The 19,797-nt window shown below is 28.1% G+C and overlaps 4 protein-coding genes across 6 annotated transcripts; 2 read left to right on the top strand and 2 right to left on the bottom strand.

The window, feature by feature from the left end:
* The first annotated feature begins 643 nt into the window (after positions 1 to 643).
* On the top strand, positions 644 to 2,939 carry LOC117232558 (CCA tRNA nucleotidyltransferase 1, mitochondrial). The gene is made up of 6 exons (XM_033491988.1): positions 644 to 866; positions 1,014 to 1,323; positions 1,412 to 1,688; positions 1,832 to 2,026; positions 2,096 to 2,452; positions 2,723 to 2,939. Exons 1-6 carry the CDS (start codon positions 813 to 815, stop codon positions 2,922 to 2,924), a joined length of 1,395 nt encoding a protein of 464 aa, XP_033347879.1. The 5' UTR covers positions 644 to 812; the 3' UTR covers positions 2,925 to 2,939.
* A 636-nt stretch (positions 2,940 to 3,575) lies between these two features.
* Positions 3,576 to 6,664, bottom strand: LOC117232493 (transcription initiation factor IIA subunit 1). Of its 2 annotated transcripts, none has more exons than XM_033491864.1 (8): positions 6,472 to 6,664; positions 5,435 to 5,645; positions 4,958 to 5,245; positions 4,678 to 4,865; positions 4,493 to 4,588; positions 4,047 to 4,190; positions 3,860 to 3,949; positions 3,576 to 3,732 (listed from the first exon to the last, which is right to left on the bottom strand). In XM_033491864.1, exons 1-8 carry the CDS (start codon positions 6,493 to 6,495, stop codon positions 3,625 to 3,627), a joined length of 1,149 nt encoding a protein of 382 aa, XP_033347755.1. In that variant the 5' UTR covers positions 6,496 to 6,664; the 3' UTR covers positions 3,576 to 3,624. The 2 variants fall into 2 exon arrangements, with proteins under 2 accessions (XP_033347755.1, XP_033347757.1); XM_033491866.1 differs by having other exon boundaries at positions 4,958 to 5,209.
* Positions 6,665 to 8,199: 1,535 nt separating this feature from the next.
* Positions 8,200 to 16,932, bottom strand: LOC117232492 (protein mahjong). 2 transcript variants are annotated; one of them, XM_033491862.1, is made up of 19 exons: positions 16,736 to 16,932; positions 15,672 to 15,948; positions 15,315 to 15,573; positions 15,046 to 15,224; positions 14,512 to 14,966; positions 13,968 to 14,439; positions 13,648 to 13,893; positions 12,981 to 13,358; positions 12,782 to 12,901; positions 12,313 to 12,612; positions 11,981 to 12,178; positions 11,616 to 11,869; positions 11,252 to 11,497; positions 10,945 to 11,131; positions 10,466 to 10,759; positions 10,171 to 10,372; positions 9,851 to 10,057; positions 9,487 to 9,726; positions 8,200 to 9,316 (listed from the first exon to the last, which is right to left on the bottom strand). In XM_033491862.1, exons 2-19 carry the CDS (start codon positions 15,930 to 15,932, stop codon positions 9,099 to 9,101), a joined length of 4,716 nt encoding a protein of 1,571 aa, XP_033347753.1. In that variant the 5' UTR covers positions 15,933 to 15,948; positions 16,736 to 16,932; the 3' UTR covers positions 8,200 to 9,098. The 2 variants fall into 2 exon arrangements, with proteins under 2 accessions (XP_033347753.1, XP_033347754.1); XM_033491863.1 differs by lacking the exon at positions 16,736 to 16,932 and having other exon boundaries at positions 9,099 to 9,316; positions 12,987 to 13,358; positions 15,672 to 15,932.
* Positions 16,933 to 17,447: 515 nt separating this feature from the next.
* Positions 17,448 to 19,661, top strand: LOC117232661 (V-type proton ATPase subunit E). The gene is made up of 5 exons (XM_033492178.1): positions 17,448 to 17,657; positions 18,293 to 18,468; positions 18,595 to 18,763; positions 18,900 to 19,083; positions 19,222 to 19,661. The coding sequence occupies exons 1-5, from the start codon at positions 17,625 to 17,627 to the stop codon at positions 19,338 to 19,340; spliced, it is 681 nt and encodes a 226-aa protein (XP_033348069.1). The 5' UTR covers positions 17,448 to 17,624; the 3' UTR covers positions 19,341 to 19,661.
* Positions 19,662 to 19,797: the final 136 nt, after the last annotated feature.

The following is a 19,797-nucleotide window of genomic DNA, read 5'->3' as shown; positions in this document are numbered from 1 at the left end:
AATTAGGTACGATATGGAAAATTGAACTTGCTTAATAATTGACGATATCCAAAACTTGAATGACTATGGATTCAAATTTGTAGCAGGTGCAAACAGTAACGAGGATGTCTGTGTATGTGTGTGGAATCTTTTGTACTAAATAATGATGTATATAAAATGAAGGGAGAAATAAAGAATTTAATATTATCAAAAATGAAGTTGAACTTTTTAAATTAAACATTTTATAATTGACTAAAATTGTAATTAAATTTAAATCTTATTAAGTATTATCAAAAATATTTATTTCTATTTTATATAATCTTTTAATTTCACCATAATATTTTTTAATTACTAATTAATGAAAGACTTGCATAAAATTTTTTATATTTTTCATAATACAAATAAAAAATATAACCTATACCCATAAGAACATCTCTAATTGTTGATGTATCAATGCATATAAAAAGCCATTTCTTGTGCTTAAGTATTCTGAAATTCTAAAACATATGTAAACATAAAAAGAAGTAATGATAAAGATAATAACAATACGTATTATGTAATTTACGTAAATATAACCTATAAAATTTAATAACATACGAATTTTTCATTCAAAATACAATTTACATTATAAAAATTAGATAACGAAAGAAAAGATAGTTTTCTGGCGAATAATTTCATTTTTAATAAAAGTATCTTCTTTGAAAATTGAAGATCAAAGCAGCACTGCTGGCATTTATGAATAATTATCAATGAAGCAAAGTGGTATTCAAAGTGGCTGTCAATCGAGAAAATTATTTTGTTAAATAATAAGGAGATATAAGAAATTCTAAGTGATGTTTACAGTCCTTTCTGGCGTAAATTATATTTCTTCTTATCGCCTTTTAAGAGTAAATATATAATATTTCAAATATACTGTTTTACTAAAACATTGAGGTTAAGTTCTTATCAAGATTGAAGCTTCATATGAATGATGTCATAAAAAATTTTATTTCATTAAAATTGTTTTAATAACTAACATTTAAAATTTTGAAAAGGTGTATAAAACCTGGCAAAAAGTTATGACGAAGGAAGAATTAATGCCACGAAGCAGATCTGATCCAGTAGTTAAAAAACTGGATAATCCATTGTTTCATTCTATATTTACACCAGAACTTAATACTTTAGCACAATTGTTTAGAAAGTATAATTATCAACTAAAACTTGCTGGTGGTGCTGTCAGAGATATTTTAATGGATATAAAACCTGCAGATTTAGATTTTGCAACAGATGCTACCCCAGAGGAAATGAAAAGTATGTTTGAAAAAGAAAATATCAGAATGATTAATAATAAAGGGGAAAAGCATGGTATGTTGAAATATATGCCAGTATTATTTGTTATTATTAAAATGATACATTGTAACAAAATTAAATCCTTTCGTGGAAATTATTTCAGGTACAATTACTTCAAGAATAAATGATAAAGAAAATTTTGAAGTAACTACACTTAGAATCGACACACACACTGATGGTAGACATGCAAAAGTCAAATTTACAAAAGATTGGAAATTAGATGCTCTTCGTAGAGATCTGACAATAAATTCCATGTTTCTTGATTTTGAAGGAAGAATATATGATTATTTCTTCGGTTATGATGATTTACAGAAACGAAGAGTTGTTTTTGTAGGAAATCCAACATGTAGGATTAAGGAAGATTATCTTCGAATTTTTAGGTATTTCTTTATTAGTTTTTCATATAATTAATGATATATATACATCTTTTCAAGTTAGGTAAATTAATACTAAGTAAATTGAAATTAAGTTATTTCTATATAAAAATTTTCTTGTTTAATTGCATAAAATTTATATTATATAGGTATTTTCGATTTTATGGAAGAATTGCAGAACAACCAGATATTCATGATGAACCTACTATAATGGCAATAAAAGAAAATATACATGGATTGGAAGGAATATCTGGAGAAAGAATTTGGAATGAATGGTCAAAAATCCTTTCTGGAAATTATGCTAAAGAACTAACTTTGAAATTGTTAGAATGTGGTATCACAAGGTAATAGTAAATTAAAAAGTAGAATGAAAATAAACTTAATGTGATGCATTTATAGATATTTAATTTCAGATATGTGGGACTTTCAGAAAATCCAAATATAAAAAACTTTGAGATCGTTTACGATACATCTAAAAAAAATAATATTTCTTTGCAACCAATTACTTATCTTGCTGTAATGCTAAAAGATGAAAATGAAGTATTGCAACTTCATAATAGATTAAAGTTATCTGCATATGAAAGAGATTTAGCATTATTTTTGGTTAGATACGAGGAAGACAAACCTTCAGTAAATCTAAAATTTTGGAAAAGAATTCTTATTCATTGGAAAGGAAATGTTGTTAATGCAAGAAGTTATATTTGTGAATTATTAAACTCTAAACAATATTTTAGTCTTGCTAAAGATGTAGAAAAATTAGTAATACCAAGGTAACAACCAACTTTAAAATTATAACAATCTGAAATATAATTATAATAGAAAATACGTTAAAATGTAAATATTTTTCATCTTTCCTACTAACTTAAAAATAAATGAAAGTATACATACAATAAATATTACGCATTAAATTATATGTATAACAAGGTTCAATTATAAAATAATCTTTTTCACATTATATTTATACTTTTATTAAAGATTTACTATCGCTGTTACTCTTAATATGTTATATAATGTATTCTTATATATTTTGATGTTTTCAGATTTCCAGTTAGTGGAGACATGTTAAAACAATATGTTAGGAAGGGGAAAATGATGGGTATTGTTATTAAGGAATTAAAAGATATTTGGTTGGACAAAGATTTTCAAACAAATGCAGAAGAACTATTACAGGAGGTCCCACGAATTATTAGTGAATTAGAGGATAAAAAGTTAGAAAAAGATAACATGTTTTTAAGTAAATAAATTTTGATGAAACTACATATATTTTGATTTTTGAATAATATAGAACTTTCATACTTATAATTTTAAAAGGGAATAAGAAGAGAAAAAACAATTATACATATTATGTATTAAGGTTTTTAACAGTATAAGACACATTTATTGTTAAGAGCATCACATATTTATGGTGGATTGCAATCCTTTAGAATTTATTTACATAGTAAACTCACATGAAAAAACTTGGAGACTGTTCAAAATACAATAGCAGACTTGCTTGATTATTGAGCTTTTTATACAGTGAAATCTTGATCATACGATATTTGCTTCAAATTAAATTTGAATTATGCGAATTTTGGAATGACTAATATTTTCTTATTTTAATTCAAAATCTTTATGCTTTTCTTTAATTAAAGGCATAAAAGAGTTTATTATTAATATTCTTTCTTAAACTTAAGATCAATAAGTATAAAATATTTTTTATTCAATTAAATAACTGAGGTTTCAGTGCACTTTTCATATTAAAAAAAAAAAAAGGAAAAAAAGAAGAAAAAAAAGTAGAAATTCCAATCGAGTCTAATCCTGCGTCATATAAATTTTAAAACAAGTATCGCATATCTTGATTAAAGAAATTAAAAAACTTTTAGAGCACGAATTTAAAGGTAAATTTTGAACCAATTTCACGTGAACACATTACCGAATCGATTTCCATAGTTTTACATATTATTTACCATTCCGCATCACCATTCATTTTCTGAAAAACATAATCTTTGCCATTAAGGTTCATTATTCCGTCTTTGAGGTAGAATTTCCATTTATTTCTACTCCTTGTTATCTAAAAATTGATTTTTCATTTATTAAAAAAATATTATTAATAACTATATTTGGATTTTGATAAATAAATCCCTTTAAATCATTTTTTATTTATCAGAGTAATGTATCACAGTAAAATTATTAAATACCTTGTCATACTGACAAACAACAACATTATCAGTATCAAAAAGATCTGCCGGGTCATCATCTGTTACATCATCTTCTGAATTCAACGGCTCCTACGAAATAGGAGTCATATTATTAAATAAATGATTTTTCTATTTCGTAGCACAGCACAAATAAAACGAAACTAAAATAACGAAATATTTTAAAGACCTCTTCTCTTGCCGCAGCTTCATCATTTTCATCTTCTTCTTTATCATCAAGATCTTCTTCTTCATCTTCATTATCTTCTTCTTCCTCTTCTTCATCATCATCTGACGAATCTCCAAGTGGACCATCTAATTGTGCTATGTTATTCTATTTGTGAGAAAATGAAAGAAATAACTAATTCTTATTTGTTTATATTTTTCTCCTATATAAAAAATAATCATAATTTTAGAGAAATGAGTTATATAAAAAATAAATTTTAGTTATTAATAAATTAAACTAGTCAAATGACTAATTGTTATATATTTTATTTATATTATTCATTATAGAATTAAATGGCCAAATTAACATATTTTGTTTATAATGTAGTAATCTCTTCATATATGAAATTAGAACGTATATATAAAATTATACCTTTTACTATTTAAATTTAATGTACTATTTCTCATTACCTGATTTTGAACAGACCGCTGAGAGACATTGTTCGCATTTTGTGTAACAACTTGAAGAGGCTGACTAACTGGGAGTGGTGTCAATGTTGCTTGCTCCTAAGAAATGTAAGGTTAATATATACTGTTAAAATAATATGAATGTATAAAATGACAATAATATACTGTTATATATTTCTATTAATTACTTGAATTTGGACAGGTCGCTGAGAAACATTGTTTGCACTTTGTGTAACGAGTTGAAGTGGAGTCAGCGTTGCTTGACCCTGAAGTGTAGAATTAACATGTTGCTGGAGTAATGTGGAAGCTAGATTTGCTGGCAGCCCCATTGCAGCTGTAATAACTGGTCCTGTTAAAATTGTGTGCAACTGATTACCTAAAAGTAAATTAATTAGTTGTAAATACATCATTTTTATTTCCTTAATATCAATATATGTTAACTATTATGTGAATGATATTTCAATGTACCTTGAATTGCAGACGCAGGAACCTGAATAGTTAAAACTCTTAACGGAGCATCAGGAACGCCCGTTTGTGGTGGCAATGTTATTTGAATAGGTACTTGTCTATCCATTACTGCTGGCGTTGATGTTACTAATTGCTGTACTGGTGTACCAGTGTGTTGTATACCAGTTGTTGTTGAATGGCATTGTGTCTGAGTTTGTGATTGCTGAGGCGATTGCTGTTGTTGCGATGCTTGTTGAGGAGCAGAATTTCCTCCTGTTTGTTGTACAAAATGATTTCCTATAGTTACTCCTAAAAGTGTAAACTGCATTAAATTTGTTGAGAAAGTATATTTTTAATTTTTAATGGCAATCCTATGATGAGAGCAATTTGTTATAATTATAATTTTATTTGATAGTCTCTTCTATCCTTCTAAAATTTTCTTAATTTCAATTATTTTCACTAAAAATATTGTTTTATAAGAGAAAATATAGATCTTACCTTTGTTAACAGGCACAGCTTTGTGCGTATTTATTTGGGGAACCTGAGGCTCTGGAGGATCTGGATTAAGTTCAACAGCTTTACTAGACATTAATTTGGTTTCCCATATTTGTTTGAGCTCTTGTAATACTTGTTCATCTACACCTTCATCTATAAATGATTCTCTTACACCTGATATAACATCCTCTATCACAGTATTGTATAGTTTTAACTGTAATTAACATGAATTTCATTATCAATTGACATTTTTAAAATTTACATTACTTTATCTGTTCAATAATACTTTTCCTTTTACTTTACTTTATTTTATATCTTAATGTTATGTTAAAGTTTTGGAGCATTTTCATGAATTAGTTTTCATGAAAATTACTTTTGATAAAATACATCAATCTAAAATGTATCAGACTAATCTTTTTATATGTATAATTAAAGATTAACAACGACTATAAAATACAATATTTTAAAACAATATTATTCATAGAATTCTACACCTTTATTCTTTAATAAATTACTTATATTCTACTATTGTCTAAAAATCTATTTTTTTTTTAAAGAAATTCCAATATTTATTTAGAAGATATAGGATAATTTTAGTATGCTTTAATTACACAAAAAAGAACACATAGAGAAATTAAAGGACATTGAAACCATTTGAAAATATTGCCATCAATTCTAACCTACAACACTTTGAAAAAATGTTGTGGAGAAATTTATCTGAAAAGGAAAATATAAATAAAGTCGCAATGAATTTGATTAAAAATTTTCACTGATAACGTTTTAGAATTTTAGCATTATACAACCTAGAAATTCATAATTTGTAATTATTAAGATTGCAAAACACGATTTGATTTAAAAAGAGAATAAATGTCGAAAGAAAATAATCTTTGGTTGGAACAAAAGGGATCAAAGATGAGGATAACAATGATAATGGTATTAACATAAATCGACCGATAAAAATCGTCATTGTCGTCATTGTGATGATTGCAATTAATTGTTTTTTTAATCAGTTGTTGCTTTTGTTCATGTTTATTACTCACCACAGTTGTCTGACTGAGGGCCATTGCGAGGATAATTCGTATTGTCTAATAAGAAAAACAATAGGAATAATCCAACGAATAAATCAGCCCCAGTTCAGAAGCCGATCCGCGGTAGCATCGCTCTTTTATATACTGTGGACACGTCTCCCATTCCACCTGACTCTAACATGAACTGAGAACAGTTATCTCAAGAGAAACCAATGCATCCAATATCGTAAAGTTAAATACTTGCGAATTAAAGAGAATGTCACTATTGTTGTGAACTGGTCTACGCCTGTGGGTCCCTCTGGTATGAAAATCTTGTATGATAATAGGGTAAATACTAGCGTCGCAAATTTAACTGTACAGCAGCGTAACTGAGGCAACGAACAAATGTTATTTAATAAATTTATTAATTAAATGTCAAAATTATTTATCAGTAACAACTGTGATCATTCTCAAATTTCGTATTTACTTTGATTACCTTGGGAAAGAACATTGCCAATGTATAAATCGCTCGCTTTCTAATATTGTAAACTCCAATCAAAATAATGTTTATTGCCATTAGTTAGTAAGAATTTGTCTTATTGGATAATAAATTAATCATGAATTGTCATATAAATACGAACAGATAAATGAGTCACTCTGCGACTCAAAAGTAGAGAATCATTGAGTCGCTAAAATCGTCACGCTGAGCTCAGTGTCTAAGTAAATTTCATTAAAGCGCAAAGTCGATCTATATAGTCGATCTATTATATGTCGGAGATGGAAGGACAGGATGGAAGGATGGAAGGTATGGTGATGGAAAAACCCCCCATCACCATAGTCAAGATTTTTCAAGATTAAGGAAAATAACTTTTAATGTTCCAACCTGGCTTTACGACGATGGGTTCAGGTTTAAGGTGGCATAACGGGTCACCAGACGTAGCCATGGTCACAGAAGGGCCGCGTACCTGGCAGAGGTACGGAATGATTTTATGACTCTCCTTAAAAACAAGGATTGACCCGAGAAGCGGGGACAGGAGTATATAAGGGCAGGTTCATCTGGATTGAGAGAGTTTTTAGTTAGTGAGTCGTTGGGCGAATTGCCGAGTGAGTTACGCTGATACTGGTCATCCCGTGGAATCTTTGTTATTATGTATTTTTTCATTTAAATTAGTTGCGAGTTGGTCGAATTAGTTTTGGAATTGTTTGAAATTGTAACGCAAGCAGAGTGCTTCAGCGCTCCACGCGCTGCAACCGCGCTAAATTCCCTAAATGTTGGAAAGGCTACGCAGCAATGATATTGAAAGTTCAATCGCTGAAAATTTTTCTTAATTTCTCTTGATTTTGTACATTTTTTTAAAATAAAAAGTCATTCTTTATTATAATTTATAACTCATATTATATCAAAATTTGTTTTAAATGCCAGCCATGGTAAACAACGTAGCAACACCGTTTTTGCAAGCCAGCAGTACCTCTGCAACTCGATTTATTTCATAGTTGTTTTTGTGCTTATTTCAGCACGGTTTTAGTGGTTCGAAACCTATCTAAAACAATAGGGCCACCAAAGATAGAAAAACTAAAAAGGACGAGATGTCAGACTTTTTTTAAGATTCCATGCATGATGAATGAGAAGCAGAAAAATAGTTTCCAAGAAGACTTTCCCTTCAAATAAAGTAGAACCCAATACAGTACAAATCCAAGAATATTGATAGATTTGCTAAAAATTCATCATAAAGCATGGTTCTATTTATTAGAGCTGACCTATACAAATTCACGATTCTTTATTAATAATAACAAATGACAGGATTAAATCAACTTTTTACAATCTCTCATTTATTCTCTCATACACTCTTTCTCTCTCTCATATTCTTTTTTCATATACATAGGTGTACTATTAGAGAATTCTGAAAACTTGCTGTTTCAACAAATCAAAATCCTAAAATAGTTAAAAATTTCTAGTGATCTTAAATGTGGTCTACCAATCAATAAAAATGTTTGCCATTATTTCGAATAGTGAGCGGATTTCTTATGAATAATTCAGTATTTAGAGAATATGTAATACAAGTTCATTGAATAACAAATATCTTAAATAATAATATATACATTTAAATCTATAGATAAGAATTTCAATGGAAATTCAAAATTACATTAGCAATTAATTTTTTGTATCATTTACCTCTTTGATGATTGTTGAGTAAATCGACTCAGAATTATTTCATTGGCCAATCTTTAATCATAATATAGTTTCATTTTAATATTGGCGAAAGGAATATATTTTAATATTTTTCAATATAAATTTTATGCAAGATAATCAACACCTTTCTAACTTTGAATTGAAATTGAATGCACAAGAAATATTTGAATTGTTTGTTATTTAATTAGTTGTAGTTTATCTAATAGCTCTGAATTGTACTCCTGCATATATAGAAATTGTACATATGCATGAAAATTGTACTGCTCCATATATAAAAAGTACATGGAATAAATAAGTAAAATCGCTTAGTACAGAGTTTTTACTTAAATGCATATTTCCATTTCGCCAATAATAATAAACATTATTAAAAATATTATGTTATAATGAAACATCTTTCAGTCCCCACTGATTGGCCAAAAATGAAATAAATTTCTATATATAATGCACTGGAACTGTTGAAGATAAAATTTCATGATGATGAGGAAAGACTTTCGAGATCAATATCAGAAAGAAAAATATCAGAGGAATCGGGAGATCTGCTGTAGTGTGTCATATTGTCTCCAGAATCATCTCCATCAGCTGAATCATCTTCATCATCGTCATCGTCATCATCGTCGTTGTTCTCACGATTACTCCGCTCATTTTCATCCCCATTCCCTTCTGTTGCTGCGTCCGGATTGTCCGCATCTATTTAAACATAAACATCATTATGTTTTTAAATTTTTTAAATTGGTAAATAATTTCCAACAGAAGCAAAACAAATAAAAATGATTAATCCTCATGTAATCGTCATAACTTCTCAAAATACTGAAAAATTTAGTTGAAGTAGAATAAAGTTATATAAAAGTATGACAAACCATCAGCATTATTATCATCAGAGCTAGAATTCGAACCATCATCATCGCTTGCATCAAGATCTTCTTCATCATCATCCTCATCTGTTTCATCTTTATCACCTTTTCTTCTGCCGACATCATACAGCCTTACACTGGATTCATGATTCTCATCGAATTCATTAACTATTTCAACTACCGCTATTTGTGTGTCAAATTTATTACAAGCCAATCCGTAAACTCCTCTTCTAACATCATAAGTTGCTGTAATTATTTAATTATGATGATTACTTTTTATTTTAGATTGAATTAATTCAAAATGTTCAATAGAATAAAAATTATCCAATAAATTCTTACTACAATTACTTAAATAATCACCGTAGCTTACCAATATTACTGTAGTCCAAAGCATCTAATGTTTTAAATGAAGTAATATAATTAGTTTCATCTATATTTTCTTTCTCCAGTGATACAGCATATATAATATTATTAACAGGAGAAAAGATTACTTCCATTTGATCAAGTGTTGGCACTGTTTTCAGCAAATGGAAAGTTCTTAAATCCCAAACCTCTGTATTCGACACTACTTCTATACCTATCAACAAATTATTTAATATTAAATATATTATTCTGTATTAGTAAATTTCATTCTATTTTACACTTTAGTACAAATCTATTGTTAAATTATATGCGATTAAATATCAGTACCATTAGGATGAAAAACTCCATTAAGCGTTTGATTTAATTTATCAAATTTGTGAATTTGTTTCCCTGAATTTGCATCCCACAATATTCCATCATGTAAAACCAATTCATCATTCATACTAAAAGTAGCACGATTCATAGTGTATCGATTAGAAATTGAAGGAGCGAAACTGGTTATTAATTGTCCAGTAGCTATATCATAAATCTGAAAAAAATTATAGAAATAATTACATATAGGTAGTTGTGAAAATTATCAAAACGTTTTCATGCTGATAATTATACAGAAAGAGAAACATACTGTTGCAATGCCACTGTCGGTTCCAATAATTCTATCTTGAAGTTTTCCAAATTCAACATATTCTATGTTTTCTAAAGATAATTTTAAATCGAAGAATGTTCCTATACTCCAAAGTACAGACATAGGACTTCTCCATGGAGTAGAAGTTAATAACAAATTTCCACGTTGGTTGCATTCCATGTGATAAATATAAGATTCATGGCATGAATATGTCGCTTCCTCTAATCCTGTATGTATATTGTACATTTTTACATCTCCCGCATAAGTACCTAACATTAAATATTGTTGACAAGGCTGCAAAAATAATAAAATACATTAAATTAGAAAATATTTTTTATACATATATATATATTACAAATATATTATCACGAATTTATTGCAACTATTTATTAAATATTTATATCAGAAAAACTAGCGATAATATATAAAATATGAATATCTATGTATTTTTAATATTGATAAAATAGAGATAACGTTACTGAAAAGATACAGTAGGTGAAGGTTGCAACATCCGTAGGCCGGAAAGTTTTTACAGGACAAAATCGGCTATAAATAAGTCTCCTATCCAATCTTCTACCATCCATGCCTAATGCTCTTTTGGCCAGTCTTACTGTTACATTTGTTGGTATTGAATTTTTTGTACAGGGATCTGGACATTTATGTGGTCTGAAATTAAATATTATTTTATTATAATATTATAAGAATCAAATAGTAAATAATATTAAAAACTTTTTAAACAAAATTCCACTTATAACACTTAAATAAATTAATTTAAAAAATACATACTCAAATAGATTAAATTGTGGGCAAGTAACCATAGGATTTTTACATAATGCGTGTTGATTAGTTAAATATTCCGTTATAATAGAATCCAGTGTTATAGTAGATGGATTTGATGTAGCTACTCCAGGCCCTCCACCACCTGCAGGATCTCTCGAAATTTGTTTCTGCAGTGATCGACATACTGTTGGCTGATTAATGGAGTGACAATTTATTTGATTGACTAGAGGCTGCTTATCGGATTGATTTTTTCTGAAATTATTTAAGTACTTAATTTATCTTATATTATTTATAACTTTCAAATAAAATCGTATATAGACTCAATTAATAATTGACAGAAAAAATTATTATTTCTGTAATATAAACTTACTTTTGATTAATTTGTAATTTAATTAGTTGATTTGTGCTATTTGGAATAACATTTTGATTGAGGCAGTCAGAATGCTTCATGCGTATATTATTTCCGGAACATAATGACGATGAACCCGAACCGGTATTTGAATGAGATATGTACCTAAATGATGAAGTAGGTGTGGTATTGTTTCGCGAAGTGACTTCTCTTTGATTGCATCTGTTCGTATTGTACAAATTTACCGTTGCGCTGGGAGAAAATCCATTTCTTGTCTGAACAAAAAATATACATATTTAAATTTCACGTATATACTCATTTTTCTATTATATCTATTCAACAAATTTACAAACGAAATCTGTTTAATTCTTATGGATACAACTTACTCCAGTAGCTGCAGGACTGCGGTAAGTAAATGGTTGATATGTACATACTGGTTTCATAATTGCAGAAGAATCTAAATTTGCTTCCCTGTGGAGTGTCGATGCAGTTTCTGTTAAGCCTTTTGACATTAAATGCTGATATATTAATTGATTTAACTGTTGTTCGTTATATTGTATTCTTGTTTGTGCCACTACATTTGCCTGTAAAGTTAAAATTTAGCGTTATTAAGAGAACAATAAAATGAAATCAAATATAAAAAATATATTGAAACAATAATTGAATTAAATTATTATGTGATAAAAATTAAATTAAATAAGTTTAAAATAAAACTTACTCTGTGTAAACTGGCTAAAGAAATTTCATATTCTGCTCCAGTAGGTTTTGCTTCTCCAGAAACTCTTCCCATTAGCTCTAAAGCATACTTTTGAAACATAACATGTTCCTGCCTCTTTTCTTGAAGTATTGGATCTTTCATAAGTGCTTGAATTTGTCCATCGGTAAACATGGGGAGCTTACTAATTATTTGTCTGACTTTTTCACTTCGTGCCAAACCTGCCAAAGCTCGACAAGCCAATGCTCTTATACTATCTGCATCTGTGATCGGAGTTTTAACCATCATCAATTGTAACAAAACCTATAAAATAAAGAAACAAAATTAAGTTAAATTAAGAAAAAAGTAATAGTGTTTAATACTAAGTATTGCAAAAACTAAGTATTGCAAAAGAAGTATTAAAATTGATCAAAACTGTTAATAATTAACATTTACTTAAATAAAATATGTATACATATTTATCAGTATATACCATTATTCCATTATTAGACCTGACACTTCCCCAAATTTTTTGTATTAACTCTTCACTATTATTATTTGCCTTTTTCTTAGCAGAACCTGTTACCGAGAATCTTGCTACATTACCACCAATCTGTAATGTAAAATAAACAGATAACTGTGACTTATTATTTTAAACTTGTTCAATTATTTAATATTTATTTAATATATACCATTACCCTATTTATAGGAGCACAGACACAATTAATTACAGCTCTCAGTGCAGCCCTTTGTACATCAGGATCTGCAATAATTTCGCATTCTGCTGCAGCTAAGAGTAAGTTAATTGCCATTGTCATTGACATATCAGGCATGTCTACTCTTTCACAAAGTAATAACATCACTTTTGGCACTACAGAACAAATAGCTACTACATCTAAGCAAGAGCGAACCGTTTCTGCGCTGGAAGTTGTATGAACCCTGCCACTATAATTCCATTCTCTAGCAAAGGCAATAATTTGAAGAAGAAGCGTTATGCCTCCAAGGCGATATAACTCTTCTACTGGCGGCCATGCTGCTCTTACAGACATTAATTCTTGAAGTATTTCCACCTTTAATAAACATGAATTTAATAAATATTTATATTTCCCTATTATAAACCATTATATTATATTGCTATATGTTATAATATTATAATATATGTTACATGTATATGTTTTAATATTATGTCAAAAATAATAGTTTTGGAAATAATGAAAAATAATTAACTACAATTAATAGTTACCTTGTATACAATATTTTTAAATTTGTGGTTTGAATTGAATTTAATACATAATATAAATTAGTACTTAATTATTAATACCATGAATACTATTAATACTTGAATTTGAATATTTTTACCTTTGCCTGAACTTCTTCACTGCTTAGCTTCACAGCCTTATAAGGTGGTAACGATGGTTGCCAGGTGTCACGCTCTGCTCTAGCATTTTCTGCTCTTTGTAATTGTTCTGTTTTAAGATGTAAATGGGCTTCCATATATCGTTTTAAAGCTACTGCAACATGTCTAACTATTTGCCTAGAAGCACATTCTTCATCATCGTTTAATGCCGGTTCTTCCTCTATGTTTAAAATTGGTAATGTGGATATCTTAAAAAATGTATATATTAAATACCAAAAAATTGATGCTAAAATAGATGAAAGTGATTTAAAACAATTCTTACCACATTGAAAAGTTTCCGAAGCCCATCCTGTGCATCAAATTCTTCAAGTATTACTTTAAATGGAAAAGAAAATCCGAAGAACATTGTTGCATGGCACCTTCCAGAATCATGACTTCGTTCTAGGAGCCATAATGCATAGGTAACAAGATCTGAAATAACATGCTTTGGCAATAGACATACTCTTTCCATTGCATCTTCACAATATGCTAAGTAGTATAAACAGATAGAGACACCAGTAGCTGCAACACTGGGTCTTGGAACATCTAATAGCTTTTGAAGACCTCCAACATTAAGAAATTCAATAGAAAATTTTTTATGACACAGAAGGGAAGCTAAGTATTTCAGAGCTTCAAATGCTAAGCGACTGTCCTTCGTTTCTCTAACATTGATATACTTTAGAATCAGTTCTAAAGCATTTTGTTCAAATACATGACCTAAGAATTCTTGATATTCACCCATTGGAGTAAGATACCTGTTATAAAATACAAATATACGTTTAATAAATATTTGGAAGTAATGTGAAATATGAAATTAATATCTTTACCTTAGTATTAACATTTGTCTTGTACCTAATGTTGGAGGATGCATCTGTATATTTCCAATGACATATGATTCCATCTCTGCCCATGAAGAATTAGAATTCCCTTCTAATAATGATGTTGATAATGTAGTGGAACTTTGCATTAAAGACGAATTTTTTTGCAAATTACACCGTACAGAAGAAGCATTCAATGATCTATTATGTGTACTCTGTGCCTTGGATGGTGTAACTTGATTATTTAAATTAGAATTTTTTGGCACAGACAAAGGTGGAGACATTATCTCTGGATACACAGTATTATTTTTTACAGGAGTTTCACATTCTGTATCGCTTTTTTTTTTCTTAGGTAAGGGAGCAGAATCTTCAGAGGACTGAGCACAGTCTTCTTCTTCTTCAGAAAAATAATTACTATGATTGGAACTTTTGAGAATTTCATTCTCTTTTAGTTTTTCTCTCACCTTTGAATACAATTTTTAATATTTAGTATTTATAAAATGACGTTCCTAAATATTATCATATACATTGAATTATTCTTACTTTTCTTTTCCCAGGCACACCTTTATTTTCTCCATCCCCTCCACTATTTCTGTCTTGACCAAAATGTGCAAATGGTCTACTATTAGCTGCGAGTTGTCTTTCTTCCTGAGCTTCCTCTTGTAATTTATGAAGCCTTTGTAACATCAGTGGTACCATTTTTGCATTTTGCTCCCTAAATCCTTTAGTAAAAATAACAAATAATTATTTCCTGAATTATACATTCTAAATATTAATGCCAATATCAAGCTTTATTTAAAATTAAATGAAACCTGTAGCAATTTCCTGAACTTCCATTGCAGCAGCTACAAGCCCAGTTGCATAACTTTGCAAGGGTTCTACGCTTTTTTCTGCCCAAGAAAACAGACGATGAATGAGTCCTTCCATATCTGGCTGAAAAACTGCAGAAGTTTCTAAACCAGGAAGTATATCAAGCATAAGACGACAGGCTGCAATATTGAGCTTTCTAACATCACGACCCGTAATACCCGCACGTGACCAATAAGTATCCCTTAAGTAATCATTTATAAGCTGTTAACAGAATAATAAATTATGTAATAATCTTTCAAGTTATATATATAATAATTAATAATTATATTATTTCCTTTCCGATTCAATACTAGACTTACCTTAGTCATAAAATTATCTTTTCTAAATAATACTTTCAATATATGTCCAAAATTGCACTCTGGATCTGTGCGTGATGGATGTCTTTCATCAAATGGGTCAGGATCCATCTTTAAATAATTTTCTGTTTCTAGCTCTATAATTTCTGCCAGTCTTCGTAATGTTGGAACTGGATCATATGTAGGTGATGAATGTTCCTCTTCCCATTGTCTGAGAATTTGAACTACATCTGTTACTTCGGCCAATGATTCTGCACTTGACATCTTTGTCCTTATTGTCCTATAAACGCACATATAATTAAGCTTATAGTGAAACTCTCAAAGAATCCCCCTAATATTCTTAGATTATTTGTTATACTTTTTGGTTTTTTAATTTCATAATTATATTAATAGGATCTTATTATTCTTATATCATACATATTTTTACTTTTATATTTAATAATACATTAATTCTGTAAGATTTCAATTAAATATCCAACACATTCGTAATAAAATAACCAAATAACACTGAAACTCGAATAATCCAAAGCAAGAATCTTTTCATCTATTAATTTCAATTACCAATTATTTTACTATGCACATTTAACAATTACTCCTTTCATAAATTAAGACTAAAACAAGTTAAGATTAATAGAAGTAAAATATCAATTTAAATAAAAATAAAATAATATGTTTAAACAATTGCATATTACACAACAAAATGTAATTAACCAATTTCTATATACTTTGACAATTTAAAAAAAAAGCATAATGTCTAGAAGTTTTTAATAAGTAATCAATTATCTAACTAATTTGACTCTAATGTTTATTTAACATCTCAATGTTTTTAAATAATTGTTCATTAAATTTAAAAACTAATAACTTAACCTTAAAGTCGAATATACAATAAACAAAGATCAAGGTTTAGAAAAGAAACGTGAAGAAGATTAATAGCACATTAATTATTGAACATACTTGTAAATACAAAAGATTAGAATATCGATAAAAACAATTTGTTAATGTTTTTTGAAAATCAGATAACGAAAAGCAGCATGTATATTATTAGGTTAGAGCCAATGAAACATTACCTTCTTGAAATTTATTTGACAGTTTACTCGTTTGACAATTATTACGGTGTATGTCACCTTTGACAGTGAATTATACTGTTAAATTGTAAGAGTATGTAAAATTTCAATTAAGAATGATGTTTTCTTATAAAAGTACGAAACGTAACCACCGACATGCACGCTGAAGACGGGCTAGTTAATTCAACTTTTCAAATATACTGAAATGTCACAATATAAAGTAGAATTTTTTTAAATGTATATGTTGGTTTTAGAAACTTGTGTTTTCTAAGAAATTTTGTATATTACGTTATAACAGAAAAATGAAAAATTAGTGGTATTATTAAATATGCCGCTTCTGATACCGCTTAACCAAAAATTATTGAAACTACACAATGCAACATTTTTCAATAATTAATAATTCATCAATAACTTTTCATTAATTAAGATATAATAGTAGTAATTTTCATTAATTAAATATAGTCACAAAAAAACAAAATCAATTTTTTTACTAGCTTTACATATTTATTCGATAAAAAAGATATTATTCTAAAATATTTATACACAATATTTATATGCATATAATTTATGCATGTATTTTTATATTACATTAAAAGCAATAACTTTATAGAGACAATTATTTCATACATACATTCTTTTAAATTAAAATTTGCAAAGTATAGTAAATCTTGATTAGTTTTGAGAACACATACCGTGATATATATTTCGACTAAATAAGTTAGTTTTATGAACACACTACCTGTGTCATATGATCGTCATTAACTGAAGATACTTTCATCAGTAGGCGTTGACTTCTCGAAAACTTCGACTTAGAATTTGTTCATCAAAAAAGTAAAGTAGTAATTAAGAAAGTCGTTACTATTGTAAAATCGACGGATCCTTAAACTTCAAAATGGCATTAAGCGATGGAGATGTACAGAAGCAGGTAAAAAGTATTTCAATTGAAGTATTTACAATTTGAAGTATTTGGAGCATCGATTTTAAGCTATTTTTGCATTTTATTCTATATTGTTGCTTGGATGAAATATTTGTTCCTGGCACTTTTTTTTTGACAAAATTTTGTTCTTATCGTTTTTTTTTCAATAATGTTTTAAACATCTACAATTCAGTGTAAATAATAAATTTGATTGAATTAAATATTCTTCTTAAATATTAAGTAACTTCAATTATGTTTACATAAATAATAATAACTTGAGTAGTAATTTTGCTTAAATCAAAGTTTTAACAATGTCATTAATTTACTTTTTAGAAACAAAAAATTAAAAAGTATAATACAACCATTGATTATTTAATTGGATTGTATCAAAGTTAAAAATATTATTATTTCTGAAATATTAAAGTATTATTATTCTATCATCTGGAAATATGTTTAGGTTTTAATTCAAATTCTGTTAATAAAATTTTATATATATATATATACACACACACACACACACACACACAAATTTATATTTTTGTAAAAAGTAAAAGAAAATGTATAGAAAAGTTGAACGAATTTAATTCTATACTTTTTTAATTAAAAATAAAAAATGTATATTTTTATAATTATTATTATTTTAGATTAATCATATGATGGCCTTCATTGAACAAGAGGCCAATGAGAAAGCAGAAGAAATTGATGCTAAAGCAGAAGAAGAATTTAATATTGAAAAGGGACGCTTAGTTCAACAGCAAAGGCTTAAAATTATGGAATATTATGAAAAGAAAGAAAAACAAGTGGAACTTCAAAAAAAGATGTACGTTTGATATTATAAAAATAATTTTAAATATTATATACAAATGTTTTTATAATATACTATTAAAAGAAATTTTTTCTAGTAAATAGGCTTTATTTAAATAATTCAATTTCTGTTATTTTATAGTCAATCATCCAACATGTTGAATCAAGCCCGTCTAAAAGTCCTCAAAATTAGAGAAGATCATGTTCGTGACGTACTTGATGAAGCTAGGAAGAGATTAGGAGAAGTGATGCAGGATAGTTCACAATATAGGGAACTTCTGAAATTATTGATTGTGCAAGGATTATGTCGGGTACAAGACTTTACAGATGTTTAAATTTTCTCTTCATAACATTTGTTATTATTTTTACTTTTGGTCATTGTTTTTCTTTATAAAAAAAGGGTATAGACGTTTGCTCAATTTATCTTTATGTGTCTGTAATTTTTAGTTAACAGAAAACCATGTTGTTGTCCGAGTACGTCAAGTAGACGTTCCTCTAGTAGAATCACTTTTTGATTCTGTTCAAGATGCTTATAAACAAATAACAAAGAAAGATGTTACAGTTAAAATTGATCAGGATAACTTCCTTCCTTCTGATAGTTGTGGTGGAGTTGATTTACTTGCAGCAAGAGGTTAGTAGATAATGCATACTTTTTAATAAATTATTGCACTATATTCTTATATTTTTAACAAAAACAAGATTTATCATTTATTTCAATCTTCTAAGTTTTTTTAACGAAATTAAATGATTCATATCATTCTGTTTTTAGGGCGTATAAAAGTCAGCAACACTTTGGAAACGAGATTAGAATTAATAGCACAACAATTAGTACCAGATATACGTTCTGCCCTATTTGGATCCAATCCTAATCGCAAGTTCGATGATTAAAAAATTCCTCTCACATTTTCTTTTTCTCTTCTTTTCATACTATTTTCCTTTCTAACAAAACATTCCCTTCTTTAGAATGCTAAAACAACTAAGAATCTGTTGTGTAGATCGTAGAATCTGTTGTTAATATTGTTGAAAAGAGAGAGAAAGTGAAATTGTAAATTATATAAATATACATATATACACATATATATATGTGTGTGTGTCCAAACTATTATTGCACACATATTCAATATACATATATATCTATAAAGTATTTTATGTGAAAGCGATTGTAAATTCCTTAAAAGTGATCCTTAAAAATCAATTTCCTTTCTTTTACTTTAATTAAGTTACTTTTAATTGTAATTTCGTAATTTTTATCTGCCATGGTAAGTACAATTATTATTTAAAACAGGAAAATCCTTTAAAACGACATATAAGTATTTATTTTTTCTTAGAAGTTTCTTATACAACG

This window comes from Bombus vosnesenskii, unplaced genomic scaffold, assembly GCF_011952255.1.
Source record: "Bombus vosnesenskii isolate JDL3184/JDL3185 unplaced genomic scaffold, Bvos_JDL3184-5_v1.1 scf7180000013289, whole genome shotgun sequence".
Lineage (NCBI taxonomy): Eukaryota > Metazoa > Arthropoda > Insecta > Hymenoptera > Apidae > Bombus > Bombus vosnesenskii.
The sequence above is the reverse complement of the archived record's forward strand: the minus strand, read 5'-3'. Positions and strand labels throughout refer to the sequence as shown.